Raw genomic sequence first — 18,136 nt, forward strand, 5'->3', positions numbered from 1 at the left:
CGACGGTTGCGCGGAGCGTTTGTTTTGTCGCTGCGGCTTTTGAAGGATTTCGCCGGACCATCATTGGGAGATGTCGACGCGAAGGTAGGATTCGTGATTTATGCATGAGGATATATTTTCACGCGGTTCGAGAGAGAGAGGAGGATATCTTTTGTGTGAGCAGCCAAGATGGCGAAGCTCCGGCGAAAGGTTATCGAGCTATTCTAACGGCGAAATTCGAGTGTTCGCGGTATTTCCACAGCACTGAGAATTTATTAGCTCGTGTATGATCAGGGCGTTTTCGGTACACTCTAAGTGAGATTTAGGAAGCCTCGAAGCGTTTTTTGGCATTTCTAATCAACAAGCAGCTCCTTCGGCTCTCCCGTGCGAGTCAGAACCAGCTCGCGGCGTCCAGTTCGTTCGATCCCCTGCAATGACAAAATCGCGCATTAAAGTTGAGGGAAGAGAGAAAACTCATTTCTGAAAGTCCGAGTGAGCCACGGCACAATCAGACGTCAGAATTTCGACTGCCAGCTGCAGCCGAGACGCCGGCCGGCTATTAGAACCAACCGAAAAGTTTCGAGCGGGAGAGAGTTGTCACAGGGATTTTTCGGGCTAATGGTGTCGTTCGCGGAGGGAGCAACGTCCGAGGCTATACGTTTCGAGCTTCCGGGAATGAGGTGGGCTGTCAGTCGAGTTGTTTACGAATTTCCCTGCTGTAAATTCTGCAGCTTACACGCAGTTGAAAGATTATAAATGTGAGGCCGTTCCGCAACTAGTTGGAAGTTTCTCAGCCAGTCCGCGTATTCATTCGTGGCTGTTCGAATTTTTCACCCACGTTTATATCGTATAACTCTCGCGCCTCATCTTCTCGAGAATCAGCCCCTCTCGCACGTGTGCGTGGGCACACACGCACACACACACACATACATACGAACGTATAGGAGGAGCAATGAATAATGCATGAAATAACATCGTCATCTTGTGTGTGTATAACTCTCGAAACTTTTCAGGCGAGGGAAGCTCTCGCGCTAGCCGAGTGATAATTATGCAAAGCGAATGTGCTCGCGCTCTTCAATTTATTTTTCAATTGGCTCTGAGCTGTCTGTATTTTCTTTCGCTCTAATATTCAATAAGCTTAAACGATATAACACGAATCACGACAACAACACGACCCATCACGGATTAAATATTAACAGCTACGACCAATAAACCAGAGACCGGCATATCACCTGGTTCTCAGCGGCACATACATACAGCATAAATCGCGGACGCGCGGGCGCATGTCGGCCTCGTTAAACCTCTTACCGGCTAAGTAGATACGGCCCGTCGAGAGTAAGCCACTGAATGATGATGCGCATCTCGACGAATTGCCAACTGTTAGCCTGCCGGGGCCTGCTGCTCCGCTCTGCACACGTCCTCGCGCGCGTCGACCGTAATCCGACCGATCGATGCGCCCCGAAAACTGGAGCGAGCTGCTCCGGGCTTTTTTTGCGGCGCATCTTGTTACAGGTCAGAAACTTGAAATAGAGCAGTTATCCCGCCGTGGGGTGATAGATCCGTGTGTGTGTGTGTGTGTGCGTGTGTATGGGAAACAGTTCGGGCGTGAATTTGAGCGAGAGCTTACTTTCTAAGTTTGCGCAATTTCTTCCTCAGCTCGCCCGTCGAGCAGTGCAGAGTCTTCTTCTTGTTATTCCTCTCGAGGGCTGCATTCGATCTGTCTTCATTACGGGCCAAACAAGCGGCAGCTTCGTCCGGATCGGTGGCGGTGTCGGTGCTCGTTTTTTCCTCGTTAGCCGGAGAATACGCCGGCGGCGGCATTATGGTTTCTATCGCCCGGCAATTTTCATCCCGAGAAAGCTTGAGCATCATTTTTTTTTCTCTTTTATTACTCTAGAGAGATAAAAGTGGGATGGGGGTATGGGTAAGCAAATCTCGAACCTGCGACATCTGGATCTCCGCGGAAACGTGATTATCCTCCCTCTCGACAAAGGCGGGAGTCTTATCCAGCGTTTCGCCTTGTTCGGAGCGACTATCCGAGTAGAGAAGCGCGACTTTGACGGGTTCGAACTTGTGCAAATTCGCTGTTTGTTCGTAGCAGGCGGACTCCTTTGTTATCTGATGCATTCGCAAATGAGACGTCACGTCTATTTGAATTTCGAGCGGTGGAATTTTTATCGGCTCTCGCTGATGTTTGTTTTCGAGAAATGCGCGCATGTATAATGAAATCGTTTCCCGTCGGGGATTTCTTATTTACAGTGCACGCTATCATTTTCCATTTGAGTAATCCGGCTTTTCTCGATTCCCGGCCCGGCTTTTCGCGAGCAAAGTTCCGAGCTTCAAAAGCTCGGCAAATAAGGTCACATTCAAGAAGCTCTTTGTGCTGGAAATAAATGCTCGCCCGCGCGCACGGTTTAGTCGAACTTTAAGAGCGCATTCTTTCGGGGGATTACTTAAAACGTGGAAAAAGCCGCAGCAATGGCTTTCTCCCTTGCAAATCCGTGGAACAAAGTTTTTGATACGCGAGGAGCTTTTTTCGAATTATTCATCGCTGTCTGGCAACTAACCTCTTTCAATTTTCTCCGCGTCTTGTAGCCTCGGTAGACCGCTTGGATGCTGGTAGCGGCTTCCTCTTCGGATTTCGAAGAGTCACTTCTTTCGCCGGAGCGGCCCGTGCTCGGCAATTTTCTCGGTGAATTGCTCAAAGAGGAGCTCAGGCTCTGCCTCGAATACAAATATTTTGATCCCGGCTTGAGGACACTGTCGCGGCGCTGTTTCGGTAGCTGTGGATTTTTGGCGTTATATTTTTGTGAAAAAGCACGAGCGATGATAAATGCGAGGAGGGAAAAGCTCTCTTTGCACCTTTGATTTAACGTCGGGAAGACTATTTTTTTCCGTATCCGGTCGACAGGCAGCCCTAACGATCAGTTTAATGGGAAATTCTCCGCCACCACTAAATCTCTTCGCGCAACACGTATTCATCCCTGATTTACTACACTTCCTGACGTCCCCGGTTACCTGGAATAATACAAGAGTGATGGCGCGTAAAATTTATTTTTCAACCTCGAGGCGAGAGCTTATGTGTGTTTGTAAGTGCAATCGCTCGTAAAATTGGAAAATTATGTCGCGTACACTTGATGATACGTAACAAGGATGTGTTTGCCAACAAAGTGACATAAACTCTGACCTCGATTCCTCTCTCTCTCCGTTCAGTGAATAATGATCTGTGAGAAAACGCCACTTACAGACACGCAGCTGTACCCCGAGATTCATCTCTCGCTGAAAGAACGCTATGAGAAACCTGACGCTCTCCTAGAACGTATCCGCACATTAATCCGGTTGAAAAATTCGAAAAGCTGCGGGCTTCGAGACAAAAACTTACCGCATTTACGATTCACGTTTAAAACAGCTTTGATTAAAAAAAAATCGCAAGTAAAAGTATACCCTTAACGCTTCAAAAGCCTTTTATAATCTTTCACACTCTGTACAATTTGACGCTTCATACAAAATTCACAATTTAAACAGCTCGTAGTGGGCGGTCGCACATCGCTTTAATTTTTCGACCTAGCGACGAAGTCGTCGCTCGGCTTACTCACCGGCTTGGCGCCGTTTCTACCCATGCTACTGAGATATTGACCGAGAACCTCCGGTGGCATCATCATGCAGGGTGGCACCGCGTGTGGTACGTTATTACCCGAGGCGTCCGTCGTTGTCGAGTGCTTCGATGGCCTCGAATTGCTCGCTGAGTCGAAGAGAAAGTCGCGATTAGTTCTCGATCGTCGATATCGATGTTCCCAAGGATTTTCCACCTTCACCTCGTGCGCGCGTTTACATCATCGGAATTTATAGCGATCCGATGGCAGGATTAGTTTTCAACTTACGGGACGACGAGTTCTCCCCGGCTTTTGAATTCTGATGATTGATACGGGCTCTCGCCGGCGGCGTCGACTGCTGGGACGAGGAGTCCTCCTTCGGAGGTGAGCTCGGAGGCGAGGGTTTTTCCTGGGAGGACTTTTTGTTCTTCAGCTCGGAAATTTTCGTCCTCTGGTACTCCTCCAGATAGAGAAGAAACTCTCTGTAGGTGACGTAGTTCTGAAATATGGATCATCGGCGTACATACACTTAGAATCGATGTCGATTAAATTTGTTGTTTCGCACATTTGGAGTATCGAAATTAAGTACCTTATCTTCGCCGGCCCAATTCCGGTTAGTCGGCTCCGTTAATCCGAGCAGATCGATCCAGTGGTAATAGTCTTCCGTTTGATTGCCGTACCAGTATTTGATGATAACGAAACTGGAAATACACGGCGCCGCTTTTAATACGCAAATTAATACGCGCAAATATTATTCGGCCCCGCGAAGCGATGATTATGCAACGAGAGCCATTTATCAGGATGATGAGATACTAATAAAGTCACTCTAGCATCAGATATTTACGCTAAACCGTCGTCGACCATTTTCTGGATCTCCGGGTAGGACATGAGCTCCATGAATTCCGGATTCTCCGGGTTTCGCTTGACGTCAACCAGTTGCCAAGGCGCGATTAGGCCGAACCTCACGCACTTCATCACGTCCAGCAGGTACGGCTTTCGGCCCTCCCAGTCGTGCATGAGCCACCTCACCGCGGACATGAGGACCTCCATCTCGCTGAAACAAAATCGACGTATACCCTCCGACTCTTCATCGTTGTTGTTCTCGAGTTGTGTTTACCTGTTGACGGATATGTAGTTCGATCTGAGCAGGAGGCAGAGCTCCTCGACGGCCAGCTCGAGAAAGTCCTTGGTGCTGACGAGCATGAGGAAGAATTTCATGATCCTCGGCACCATGAGCTCCATGACCGCGGTATTGCCTATTTTTCGGGCTTCCAAGTAGAGCAGGAATGCCGTGTCCTCGGAGAAGAGCTCATCGTTGTCGATGAACGCCCAGCATTGCTCCTCCAATTCTTTTCCGCGACGGGGAATGTCGGTTATTAAATAGAAGAAAAAGGCAGAGCTGCTCTCGCGTAGAATAGCCGAACCTTTGATGCCGAGGTGCTGGGCGGCCAGAAAGATCTCGAGAATGTTGTCGCGTCTGAGCAGGTGGCAGCTCTCGCTCGTCGGGCTTATCATCCAGTCGTAGATAATGGAGAAGGCTCTCGAGGTCACGCTGCTCTGCATTTCGCACTCGTATGTGACTATGCGCGCTCGTGTGTATTTCCCCGAGGAAATCATATTCGCGCGCGATTGGAAATGTCGCCGGGAATTGCGCGAGCACAACAGAACGGTGTAAAAATCAGAGCCCGCCGCGGCGAAAAAAGAAGGCTTCCTTCCGTCGACCGGAGGCAATCATTAGGGCGCTACTCGCACTTTATCCGAGGGGTCCATTCAGCCCGAGTCAAATATAGCCCGTGGGGATATCGCGAGAGAAAAACGAGTCCAAGGTCAGAGACGAGTGGAGAGCGGAATAAAAAAAGGGGTGGAGAGAAACCCGGGCCAAGAGGCTCGCTCGCGCGGCCGGATATGCTGACAGAGGAGATTGGGGTCGACTGCGCTCGCGGACGAGAGAAGAGGCCACTCCTGCCTGCACCGCACTCTCCCTTCCTCTCGCGTGTATTAGAGGAAAGGGCTTTGTTTGAGCTTTGTTTATTATTCCCGCCAGCTGAGTCTCCTGTTATCTCCGAGTGCGCGAATTTTTTCCTTCTCTGGGGCCGGTCGGCCTCGTTCTCGACTTCTTCCACTTTGCTTTGTGTCTCGTCGTGACACTGCTGCGGTCGCGCGCGGCGTTTTTTGAATGTAAATGAAGGCCGTTGCCTTGTACTTCTGGAGTGGTTACGCGACGAGCTATTTTTTTCTTTTCATCTCGCGGGCGAAATCGCGGAGAAAAGGGGACAGGCGCGAGTGGGTGACGGATGAAAATCGCGCGCAATAGTGGAAAATACGATCGAGCGGAGGAATAAATAACGTGCGCTTTTACGATTTTCCGGCGGCGCGCGCGAAGAAATTCTCGGCTAGAAAGCGGATAAAATATATCGAAGCTCGGGGGAAAAAGCGCTTGATGGATTGATTCACGATTCGCGGTAATAGCTTTCGTTTGTCGAGAGTTTATTTTCTTATCCGAAAATATTTTGGAAAATTCGAAAGAGATCACGGAAAGCTTTCACCGGGCGCACGAGTATCGTTGATCCGCGGAAATGCGGACCCTTTACGGCTGAGCGTGTATGGATTTTATCGAGCCATTGCTAATGGAATTTAAGAGTTTAGATGGATGGAGGACTCACCCCGGCGAGGTCGATCTCTTTGACGTTTTTATCGTCGAAGAACGCGCTGTAGCTCTGCAGCACTAGCAGATGGCAGTGGAATTCGTCGTTCCCGATGCGAACGATGCAGTCGGCATTTCTATACGTACAAGAGAAGGTGCCAGATGCTTCGTTGCAGTATTTCGTTATTACTTTATTTCGATCGATGCTAGATAGAGAGCGAGAGAGCCGTTCGTTTACTTGTAGGTCGTTATGCGCTGGGACAGCTCCTGGTAGAGGTCAGTTTTCTCCGGCAGACTTATGTTCTTCCAGTCGATCGGCTGCTCCGACGTAAATCCTAATCTAAAGCGGTTCGATACAATCAGTCTCTCGGAAATTCGTCGCGCACGCTACCCCCATTATGTAGACGATATTTACGCTTCCAGCTACTATGAATACGTACACACGAGCCAGGGCTACTTTTTACGTCAGCGGATACGATCGAACACGGGCTTCTAGATATTTATAAAAAGAGAAAAGAAAGAAAGTAGCCTACGTAGCGAGCGGCACGTCGCGGATGACGGGTCCGTTCTGGACGACCGTCTGCTTGGCCTCGTCCCTCTGCTGCAGCATCTTCTCGCGGTTGACCGGCTGCGTCCTGGGCCTGCACTCGCTGGGGACGGCCGGCAGTCGGTGCTGGGCCTGGAGTCGGTCGACGGTCGAGGCCGTGACGCCCGGCGGCAGGTCGATCTCCCTCGGACGCGAGGCGCTCGCTTGATCCCCGCGCTCGGCCTTGACGTTGACTTTCGCGTGACGCGGTTCCGCCACCAGCACGCTCACCTTCTTCGACTCGAACACCACCTGCTTGGCGCATGTAGAAAGCCGTGAGCGCGGAGGCCCTTTCGCGCGACGACGACGCTTCTCTCTGATAACGCACCTGGTTCGGAATGATCTTGAGATTGCCGCTGGGCGTGTCCTGGAACGGGAATACCCTCTGGGAATCGATCCGGTTGAGCTGACCGTCGCCCGCCGCTTTGCTCTGTAAGTGCTGCATCAACAGTCCTAGGTGGGGCTCCAAGTTTTCCGATCTCTGCTGTCTGAAGTCGTGAGAGAGTATAAAAAAGACATCGGAATCCGATTATCTATAACGAGGCGATTCGTACCCGGAGCGCTGAGCCATTAGACTCGAGGTTTCCAGTGCAAAGTCAAAGCATGGCTCTTCCTCGAGAGCTCGGCAGTAGCGAAATTCCGCGGACTTGGAGACGATCCGACGTCTTGGTTTGGGAACGCAGCAGCAGGTGCACGAAGCCGCGCGGTTCTCGACTCTGGGACGAGTGGCTGGCAGCGCTCTCGAGCTGCAACAGTCGGAATGCGTCGAGCGCGCAGTAGTTAGTGTCCGAGTTTGGTCGGACGAGAGCCGCCGACTAACTGGCCGAAATCGCGTATTAACCGCGCGACGAGTATTCTATTCTCCGAAAGTTCTATTTTTCATCCGCCTTGTCTTCGGCAGACGCTACTGTAAGAGTGAACTTTCTCACCTCTGAGGAACTCGAGAGCCGACCGAGTCGGACGTCAGGTCCTCGCGAGACTTTCGAGTGTCCGGACTGGAGTCCGCCACAGCAGCAGCACCGCCGCCTCGGTACAAGACGATCAGGCTGCTCTTGCTATTGTCCGAGCTCGAGCAGCGTCGTAAGCTCCTTCCAACTGTGCGCGGGTAATTGCGAATTCGATTAAGCGAGGATTATGACCGGATTCGGAATCGTCGGCGGCGTTTATTGTGCCGCTGACGTTATGTCGCGGTATTGTTTGATCGGGATAATAGAATTTTATTTCCGGTTTCGCAAACAACCAAAGTCCGAGAGTCGAGTTTGCTCGGCGAACCTCGAATCACAATGCAAACGTTTTCGCCGCAGACAACCGAAAGTTCGCCGAGACAATTTGCATCTCGAAATCGTTCCAATCTTTTACATAATATAATGCGCGTATAAGAGAGAGCAGAGCTTTGAAGGAAAACAATTTGACGCAAAAGTTCGACAGGGACCATAATGGATAAGTAACTAACGCTTTCTCCTTTGTGCCGCGGCTATCAGCGTGTGTCGCGGCTTCGAGCTTCGCCGTCGTTGTCGACGTCGTAGTCGTCTCCCCTTGTCGCTAACGGCGCGCAAATTAAAAGAGTTTGTCATCAAAGTTTGTTGCATTAGCCGATGCGCTAAGTCGCCTAATAACTTTTAGCCCCGATAACTTTTATAGTTACCAAAGTTCCCTCGAGGAACTGCTGCTGCTGCTCCTACTGTGGGGACACTTTGTCCCGGCGGCAGCGACGAAACTTGCCCGATGACGCTGCGAGGAGGGCAAAGAATTACAACAATGCGACTCGAGTATTGTCTAGCCCAAGTTTCGCGCTCGGCCGATAATAGATCCGGGACAGGCCGAGTTTAAATTGAATCATAAAACAGTATACATCAACGTGTTTATCTCGACAACGATGTTTGGCGGCGCCGCTCCTCTTTTGAATTTCGTCGCTCCCCGTTGATTTTAGTCGTCTCCGAGCTGAATGGGAACGATAGTTTTATAGTAACCCTCGGATACCCCCGTGTCTGGGCGGAAACGACCTTCTCCCCCACGTCTTATGATAAAATCATTACACACAGAGGAGAGCAGCTGACGACTTACATCACTTACGTAATTTTGTCTCGACGGACTCGTGAGCAGTCGGGCGGATGTGCTCGGGGAAACTCGGGGGGCCGACGTCTCTCTCCTGTGCAGTCCTGCGGGAAACTTGACGAAAATTTCGAGTAGGACGGGCTGACCTACATTCGGTTTGTTCACGGTAAATAGATGCGTCTTTTGCTTGTTTAACCTTCGCGCGGAATGTTCAAGACCGCGGCGGAAAATTGTTGACTCTCTCGCGCGTATTCGAGGTTAGATATTTTTTAGATTTTTAATGTACCTGGAATTTGGATGGCTCGGCTCCGGGGGAACGCGGGACTCGTCCTCGTTGGATGATTCGACTACCTTTCTCTGTGGAACGCGTCAAGATTTTCGCAAATCATTTTACATCTACTTTTATTATTTTAACGACAAAGCTCACATCGCAGCGGTGGGGACCTCTTCGCATGTTACGGCTCGCTCATCCATTTATCGACGACGCGTTGTCCTCGACTCGGTTCACTCGCTGCATTTCCCCCTGGCTTTCAGCCCGCAATAAGGTTATAAAAAAAAAAAGAAGAAAACTCACAGCCAGATACTAGTCGTAAAATCGAACGCCGTGACGTTTATGACTCGGTGGAAGCATTAAAAACGTGACCGGAACATTTATCGGATTGCGGGTATTTATTTCGAGGAAAAATGTGAATCGTGCGCGCGCGTGTGACTGTCCGGTGAGGTCCTCTGGAAACCAAACGCGAGACAGCTGACATAGCGGTGTGAAATTGTAGCCGATGCTCGCGCGGCGCCGGCGGCTCGCTCGTGATCCCAATTCACTCGCGTTCGCTCGAATTGATCGAATACGTTTGAGTCGCCTGACAGCGGGGCGTTGAAATTTCGCCGGACCACTGGCACTGTCTACACAGAGACACCGAGAGCTGAGGTGTCGATTTTGCTATAACCTAGAAAAGTCGCGCGGCGCTCGTGTAACTTACAATGATAAATAATAGAAGAGCGCAGTGGATTTTTCGCGATTTATCGCACGTAACCTAGAAAGGAGGAAAAATCGGTCGTTCCCGCGGGGAAATGACTGGCGCAAATAATAAGCGCGAGCGCGATGACGAAGCGGCAGTGGCAGAAAGTTTTTATCCGGTAAATACGTAAACAGCAGTGTGCTGTACGCGCCGGAGAGGAGATTCGAAACTCGAAGAGAATGCGACGTGGAAGTGGGACGTGGAGGTATAAAGTGGCTATACATGTATTATGATAATGCCATCAGACGGCTGCAGCTGCGGATAAGTTTCTCGAAAAGTTCTTGTTTAAGTGCACCCGCTGCTGCTGCGGAATTTTTTTTTTTTTAGTTTTTCGTTTGAATCCAGGTAAGCGCTGTTTTTTCGGGATTACTCCGAGAGCGAGGGCTTTTAACGAGATGGTATAATACTCGTTTGATTTGATTGATCGGGAGGACTTTGTCGTAATGATGGGATCGATTCGTGCCCGAAGTAAAAAGCGGCGCAAAATTAGGTCAGAGCCGCTTCTTGCTTGTGCAGCTTTTTTTCGAATTAATTCGAGATCATCCCCCTTTCGCCGCGGAACTATAATGGACTATTTTCGAGAAGATGCTTTAAAACAGATATCGTGTATTTATTCCGAAATTCACATGCAATACCCTCGGTAATATCCGCATGCGAGTATACGACTCGCACCGTAAAATAGATTGCCCCCCTTCGAGAGGAGAATAAAGCGAGAGCGGAATGATGATCTCCGATATCTTAATAAGGTCGCCTCGAGAGTGGACTATTTTAGGAATTATCGGGGATCATCTCCGATATGCAGCCGCGGCTTAATTTTACTACCCCTCTATTGGAATCTCCGGAAAACATCGTCGAGCGAAATTTTCGAGCAAAGGAGAGATAGAGAGAGAGAGAGAAAGAAAAATTCCCGACGAGAGATAGTCAGGAGCGCGCGCGCGCATCCCTGCGGGCGAGAAAGAGACAGACACGGACAGACAGGCAGAGCACCGGCAGCGTCGGCTGCATCGATCGCTTCGACGTCCTGGTGACCTCGACCCAATTCCAGAGAGTCTCTCTCTCTCACTGTGCGCGCGCGCGCGAGTCGGTACGCCCCTGGCGCTTGCTCGCTCGCTCGCTTCCCCCTTTCCGGCATCAGGGTCAGTTGGCAACCGTCAAAACACGAACGCAGCGGTTGTTGTTGTTTTTGTTGTTGACGCCCGGGATTCACTTACATATTACAGGCACACACACACAGACACTACACGCCCTTTCGAGCTTCGCGCACGTAATGCGCATCTTGTGTGTTTTGATGGGGTTGCTATGTACTCGCGCGATGGATTGACAAGGGCTCGGGGGTATTTCTGGATTTCCTCCTCGTTGCGCGAGCGCCGAGTGTACACAAGATACGCGGCGGAGCTCGTTGCACGCGAGGAAATTTTCTTCCGCGCGCCGCCGGTAGTACGGCAATTTAATCGACGTCCGAAGAGAGAATTTATGATCGCGAGCGGCGTATAGTGTTTCTGACAGTTCACCTGCACGCACGCGACCTACTTTCACCCCGAGAAAAACTACTCCCAGCGAAGCTTTGAGTTTCTTCTCGTATAATATAAAAAAGCCCGAGAGAGAGAGAGAGAGAGAGAGAGAGAGAGAGAGAGAGAGAGAGAGAGAGAAAATATATAATGTAGACGAGCGGGGCGGTATTATTATTTTGCCTGTCGGAGACAAGCGTTGTGCCTTATAGAATGGTCCTGGAACAGTACGGTCGGTCGGTTAAATTATCAACTTACGCGTGTGTATTAGAGTGAGGGGAAAAAACGAGTAGTAGAGCGCGTCTGTGTGTATGTACTTTTGGCGTGCTCTACTTTTGGTCCATTTGTAGACAAGAAGTCGAGAAGTAACGGCGACGACAGTAGCTCGCGAACAAGAGAGATAAAGGAGTGTATGTGTCTGTGTACGTAGCCGCGGCAGAGAGCAGAGTGTACAACCAAAGGAAGAGAGGAAATTAATCTAATGGAGCTACGCGAAAATAATCTCCTTCGTTTTATTTACGGTAGTCATTGTACTCATTGAGCCGTATTAATAGCCCAAAGAGCCGAAGTGAAAAGCCAGAAAAATACACTCTCGAAATCCTCCCAAGAATGCCCGGAACGACCACTTCATCATTCCAGAGCCGGAAACAATCCGCACGCGCTCATTTCGTCCGGAAGCATAAACATGCAATAAAAGAAGCAGCAGCAACGGCTAGCATCATCCCCCAAGAGACACACAGAGCGAGTGAGTGAGAGAGAGAGAGAGAGAGAGAGAGAGAGCAATCTAGCCTATGCAAGCCTCGAGAGAAAGAGAAAGCCGGGCGCTCGCGAACGAGGAGATGATGCACGTGCGGGGCGCCTCTCGCTGCAAGGCGGGTTGTTGCCAAGGTTACACTCGCGTCATAACCACCCTGCGGGGACCCCTCCACGCGCGCTCTGGACCCCTGCATTCTGCTCCCCACCATCGCCGGCGCGCGACACACCCCCGCCAGCCAGGCTTCTCCTCTTGCTGGGGGGCTCTCGCGCTTCTTTCAAACTTTCGCGATAAATCCCACCCACCGAGAGCGAGAGAGAGAAAGAGAGAAAGAGACAGAGAGCATCATCCCTCGTTACAGCGCCACTCGAGCCTCTCCCCCTCTGATTTACGATGCTCGAGCTACTGCAAGTGAGATGGCTCTCTTTCGAGAGATTTTTTCCTCCTCCCGCGGCCTTTGATGAGGTGAGATTTTGAGTTTTTAAAACGACAGCGCGCCAGGCGCGTTCTCTCGAGTTTAATTCAAGGAAAGCAAGCCGAGGACGGAGGAGTTGAGTATTTTAAAAAATTATCTCCGTCAACACAGAGAGCTCGGTAGCGTTTTTTTTTTTCTCTCCTCTTCGAGGAGCTGACTTTTAAGTGGAGGGCAATCTTATTACAAAAACAAGCGCTCCGGTATCGCGGGCCAGAGAAAATATTTTCAAAGGGACGCTGTAATTGCGAATTTTTCCTCCCGGCGGTGGGCTCTCTGCGCTATTTTTCAAAAGCACAGCGGGCCGCCGCACTCTTGTTTATAATCCCCTGAAAAATTAATTGCCGGGCCATTCGTTATTCCAAAGGCTCGCGTCTTTTGCGTTTCCCAACTACATCCGCGAGGGTATACGCATCCATCCGTTACACTGCCGTTAGGACGAAACGTATAGACATCGCTCAGCGCCTCAAACTTCTCTGAATAGAATCGGCCCGAGAAGAGAAGAAGGGAGAAGAATCGCGCGCGGTTCCATCGATTACCGATTAGTTTCCCGCCCGTACCGCTGCAGGGAAAATCGGAGAAGAGCCTCGCGCAGACAAGAGGCCTTAATTAATTGATAATAAGGGTCGAAGCGCTCTGCCGAAGTGTAAAAGCTACTCCGTTTTAAGAAGAAGCAACCAACTCGAGAGATATCTCGGGTGCGAGTAGCTTGCTCTCGTTAGTCTCGATTGAAACAAGGAGAGAGACGTGTATATATATATATATATATATATATATATATATATATATATATATATATATATATATATATATATATATATATATATATATATTTATCGCGTGCGGCTCTTTTTACGCGGGGCTTTTTGATAGACCTTACCCGCCGGCCGCGCGACGAGATATTCTTTCGAGAGGGCAAAGGTAGGTTCGTTAATCGGATAGGACGGCTTAATAATAACTCGGCTGCGGCGCGATTTACATACTTTTTAATTAAAACCCAAGACCGCCGGCTCTCGAGAAATGGACGGTGAAAAATTTTAATTATTCAAGAGCTGGCCGGCTTCGGAATCGAGTGTCGGGGCGTCATTATCGACTGACCGGATAGCCGCGCGGTTTATACTTACAAAGGCGTGAGCTTTAAAAAGAACGTGGTAAACAGAGACGAATGCTCGGCATCGATTGAATCAAGCGCTTCTGAAAAATCTCTCGCTACGCTACATCGGAAGGGAACGGCAGGAATAAAAATGCACTTACCCCGCATAAATTCCTTATCTCGAGCGCGCGTGCAGTCTTATGTTTACCGGTGGGAAAAGGAGGAAAAACGAAGCCGGCTGCGTACACGTGAATAAATAGATACAAATTCCGGCCGGAGAAACAAACAGACGACGACGAGGAGAGCCTCGAGAGGGAGAAAAACAGGATGTTTTTCCGCTCAGCTCGCGTGTATACATATACGAGCGCGAGACCGAGAGATAAGTTCGCGGAAAACGCGAAATGCATCCATCATGCTAGTCTCGAGATTCGGTTCGCGAACTTTCCCGCAGCGAACGTTTATCGCTGCGCTAGAGCTTGTATACGAGTGTACGTCGCTCGTTGATGCGATGCAGCAACCCGGACTTGTATGGAAAAGCTCGCATTATGCCATTGGCAACCCGCTCGCACATGGTTATACTTTCTAATGTGCCGCGCGCGGTTGTAAACACAGGATGTACCTTTTGCATCTGGCTTGCGTTATCTTCGCGAGCTGGTATAGATGTCGATGCTACATAACACGTTCCATTTCGTCTCGATCACGAAGAAGAAAGAAACGTGCGCAGATCTGGAATAATCGATTCCTACGAGCGGAGTTAAGCCGCAGACCGTAGAGAGGTGTGTATAACGCAGTGAAAAGGGTTGGGGAGTGTGCGGCGGGCTGCTGCTCGGAGCGCGAAAGAGTAAAAAGCGAGAGGAGTGGATCCATATTTCTCTCTCCGCAAGGCAAACAAGCGGCCGCTCGCCCGTGCCTGCGCGCGCGCGCGTGTCCCTTTGTGCGCTCCCGCTTTCGCGCTATCCTTCCGCCTTTGCATTGTTTGCCATTGTTGTCGCTCACAAAAGAACGCGCGCGCGCGCGCGCGCGAAAAAGGACAGAAATAGACGTTTGTCTCTACACCTGCTATACCTTCTACGCGCGGCCCACCTCTCTCTTTCACTTCCATTTACTCGCTTTTCGTGCGGGGTTCCACGTTCAAATTTGCTAAAGGTCCTGACCCACTTTTTTTCACGTCCCCTGCTTTCAAGCCCCGAGACAGCACTTTGGGACGATTTCCGAATCCGAGCGCATATAAACTCGTCCTCGTCGCGCACCTTTGAGCGGAACTTTTTCTAGTCCGCGGTCGGGGGGCGGTTTTGCTGCGCTTTTGCCGCTGATATTATATGAGATCATGCTGCGGGCTTTGCCGAGGATGCCAAGGTTGCGCATTTCGGCCCAACTTTCTCTCTGGACACGGGCTTGTTAAAGGCCGTGTGTGTGTGTGTGTGTGTGTGTGTGCAACGTGATTTAGGAGAAGCGCTCTATCTCTCGCTGCTGCGCGAGCTTCATTTGAATTTTTAATAAGGGACAACAATTGCGTTGTTAGCCTTGTGAATTACTCCGCTGCTTGTCGCATCTGCTTTTGATTAGAATGGAGCTGAATTTGTATACAATTTCGCGCGCGAGAGCTTGAAAAGAAATGGAAAATTCTTGTCGAGAGTAATTTGATGCATTGTGCGAGTACAGGATGGAGTAATAAATTCGCACTGCTGTTATAAATAATAGCTCTTTTTTCAGTTGAAACCGACAAATTAGCTAGCACCTAGATTATGCGGAAGGTAATCATTTGTATTGCTCCACATCTACCCTGTCTTTGGCTCCATTTAGAACAAATGCCAGAACTTCGAGGCGATAGGAATCGGGCTTTGTGCCTCTGCGCGTTTCTCTCTTTTTATCCATCTTGACTTTCCATTTACCAAGCGACGGCGGCCAACTTTGCGTACATTTCGCCTGCACAAAAGAGCCGAGTGAATAAATTAATTCTCGGGTCTCATTAAGCGAAACAAGAGATATCGCAAGCTACGGGAAAGAGATAGAAAGGGAAGAATAAGATGACGAGAGATAATGCTGCATCTGCAAGCGAGCCAAACCACCGTTTTAGCGTAATTCATAATTAAATGTTTGACTTTGTTTCTGGTTTATTTCGCGTTATTTGTGTGATTCATAAAACAAATTTGTTCACTTTTTCTTTATTTTGCATTTTTGTGATAAAAGCACTGACTAATAAACATTGAAACCGTGTGTATTTACGATACGAGTTTGCTATCGAGCTACATCAGAGGGAAAAGGCGGAGGTGTTATAATGTAAATAAGTTATGCGCAGTGTGGCACAAATGACGCTGACCACTTTACCGATAAACGGCTGCCCTATATTTATCCAGCCATTCTCTACGAGAACATTTTTACGATTACCCTTCTCACACAAATTATAACTACAAGATTAAAAAAAATACATTTTAATATTTATATATTATTCAATTCTTTAATAACTTTTTGAATGTTGGCACGCCTGGGTTGTGCGGTATAGACATACTCTTACAAAAGACTTAATTGCTTCTTATCTTGTGGCAATATCACAAACTTGTGTCAACAAAATTTGAAATAAGCTGTCTATCTACTTTTATCATGTATAGCCTGCGGCCATAACCCGACATTTAGCAACAGTTCTGGTGTTTTCTAATGAATAAGACAAAGTAGGATAGTAATATGATCGAATATATTATTCACTATTTATTTAATGTTAAAAATCGTTTGCGTTACAAAATATGATTTTTTTTTTCTAAATTATAGTACAGTAATTTAAACAGATCTCGCATCGAATACTATCTTGGCTTCTTCCATTAGTTCGACTACCATGCTCTTCAATTTTTTCTCGTAAGTTGGTACTGTGTCCAAATGAAATCCTATCACGCCGTATCTATCACCCATAAACCAATTTTTCATTTCCTCTGGATTGTTATGAATTTCTTCTAAAACATCTGATGGTAAATACAATCCAGGAAGATACAGTAAACCAAGAATCATTCCAATCAATCTATAATCTTTGTAGTCTCTTAACATACTTTCGTATGATGGAATAGGTGGTTTAACACTACCTTGCAGCAGAGTATCGTGTAGAACCCAGTAGTAATGTTCAACAAGATCTAGCTCTGATTTTTTTCGATATTCTGGTGTAGTGTGTAAATAAATTAACATACTGACGTCGACGAATGGCGAGGTATATCTCAAAAACTGATAGTCAACCATAAAACATTTTACGCTGCCGTGATTTTTAAACATTAGATTGTTCAACCAGAGATCACCATGACACAACACGTTAAATTTACCTTTCCGCATTTTTGTGAATTCCCATATTCGATCTTTCATTTTCGGCACGAGGCTTGAGTCCATGCCAAATTTTTCAATCATCTTTTTAATGGCATCGAAGCCCACTGGTATATTTTTCGCAAACTTTCCATGATTGGCGAAAAGTTTTTCTACAAAAGCGTTAGGAAATATTTCTCTAAGAGTTTTGCCCAGTCGATGTTCTGCAAGCATCGTTGAAGCGTGAAAGTGTGCGAGACTCGTCAGCGCTGCTTTCAACAGACTTTCGTCCAGATAGTGGTCAAGTGAAATAGCGTATCCTTGAATTCGCAGATCTTCGAAGACGAGTGCGTTACTGTTGACCAAGTAACATTTAGGAGACCATCCGTCACCGTTGTACTCCTTTATTAACAGAGGCGCGATGTTCTCGTAAAAATTAGCTTCATCGGCAAACATACTGTCATCCATGAAAGTATCCAAGATAACTTGAGAATCTGGTATAGTTTTGACAAAGAAAGTCTGACTCTCTTCACGGTTATTGGATCCACGTTTGAATCGTATTGTGAGCAAAAGATGTCCACCCAGGCAACCCGTTTTCAACTTGGCAAAAGGTTCCAAACTATGATCGACAATTTTCACTTCTGACTCAACAGCTCGTGCAACTACTGTTTCTATATCTTTGGTTGTAAGAGAAGTCATGGCTTTGGAGCTGTTCGACAAGACCTTTGTAGCAAAACTCTTGAAAAGAACTGAACATATTCTGCAGCTGACACTAAGTTTTATCTATGACGATTTCGAAAAAAAGATTAGATAAATTTGTCATGTTGATTGTAGATAAGCTAGAATTATTACCTTTCTGCGCATGAATTTATTTCCAATTAGAGTCTGAATATCACTATTTGCGCATAATTCAAGATCGTTTATTTAATTAAATGAATTTAGATACTCAGCTGTGTTATAAAACGCACCGACTCCACTGACCCAGCCACTGCACATAAATATCGGTAGTAAAATAAAACTGAATAGCAAACTTTTTAAATTATGTGATTGATTTATAGAGGTAGGCAAACTTATATCGGTGGTGATTGTAATATGTTTTTAATGTAACTTTTATCAGCTCATTGGTAGACCGCTCTGACACTAAATTCTGAGTAATT

The 18,136-nt window shown here is 48.0% G+C and overlaps 2 protein-coding genes across 12 annotated transcripts; both read right to left on the reverse strand.

The window, feature by feature from the left end:
- Positions 1 to 232: 232 nt before the first annotated feature.
- Positions 233 to 9,837, reverse strand: LOC100115442. Of its 11 annotated transcripts, none has more exons than XR_004344658.1 (24): positions 9,285 to 9,837; positions 9,144 to 9,214; positions 8,876 to 9,003; positions 8,655 to 8,743; positions 8,448 to 8,533; positions 8,256 to 8,344; positions 7,732 to 7,897; positions 7,357 to 7,548; positions 7,131 to 7,290; positions 6,750 to 7,054; positions 6,455 to 6,556; positions 6,236 to 6,353; positions 4,997 to 5,129; positions 4,690 to 4,921; positions 4,417 to 4,626; positions 4,162 to 4,273; positions 3,861 to 4,071; positions 3,576 to 3,721; positions 2,842 to 2,997; positions 2,547 to 2,762; positions 1,921 to 2,097; positions 1,607 to 1,839; positions 1,288 to 1,499; positions 233 to 407 (listed from the first exon to the last, which is right to left on the reverse strand). XR_004344658.1 is itself a non-coding variant. In XM_008211117.3 (24 exons), exons 1-24 carry the CDS (start codon positions 9,309 to 9,311, stop codon positions 337 to 339), a joined length of 3,624 nt encoding a protein of 1,207 aa, XP_008209339.1. In that variant the 5' UTR covers positions 9,312 to 9,837; the 3' UTR covers positions 233 to 336. The 11 variants fall into 11 exon arrangements, 10 of the variants coding, with proteins under 10 accessions (XP_008209339.1, XP_032453352.1, XP_008209340.1 ...); XM_008211117.3 differs by having other exon boundaries at positions 1,288 to 1,481; XM_032597461.1 differs by having other exon boundaries at positions 1,288 to 1,481; positions 8,867 to 9,003; positions 9,285 to 9,595.
- A 6,533-nt stretch (positions 9,838 to 16,370) lies between these two features.
- On the reverse strand, positions 16,371 to 17,719 carry LOC103316637. Its single transcript, XM_008211116.3, has one exon. It carries the CDS (start codon positions 17,676 to 17,678, stop codon positions 16,476 to 16,478), a length of 1,203 nt encoding a protein of 400 aa, XP_008209338.1. The 5' UTR covers positions 17,679 to 17,719; the 3' UTR covers positions 16,371 to 16,475.
- Positions 17,720 to 18,136: the final 417 nt, after the last annotated feature.

Source organism: Nasonia vitripennis, chromosome 2 (assembly GCF_009193385.2).
Source record: "Nasonia vitripennis strain AsymCx chromosome 2, Nvit_psr_1.1, whole genome shotgun sequence".
Lineage (NCBI taxonomy): Eukaryota > Metazoa > Arthropoda > Insecta > Hymenoptera > Pteromalidae > Nasonia > Nasonia vitripennis.

Excerpts from the sequence above, each read along its gene's own strand:
- LOC100115442 (XM_008211117.3), bottom strand. The coding sequence starts at position 9,311 with ATGCGAAGAGGTCCCCACCGCTGCGAT. Across the intron at positions 8,345-8,447 it reads AGTTCCTCGAGGGAACTTTG|CGACAAGGGGAGACGACTAC; the intron begins GTAACTATAAAA and ends GCGCGCCGTTAG. Across the intron at positions 5,130-6,235 it reads AAGAGATCGACCTCGCCGGG|AGCAGCGTGACCTCGAGAGC; the intron begins GTGAGTCCTCCA and ends TGCGAAATGCAG.
- LOC103316637 (XM_008211116.3), bottom strand. The coding sequence starts at position 17,678 with ATGACTTCTCTTACAACCAAAGATATAGAAACAGTAGTTGCACGAGCT.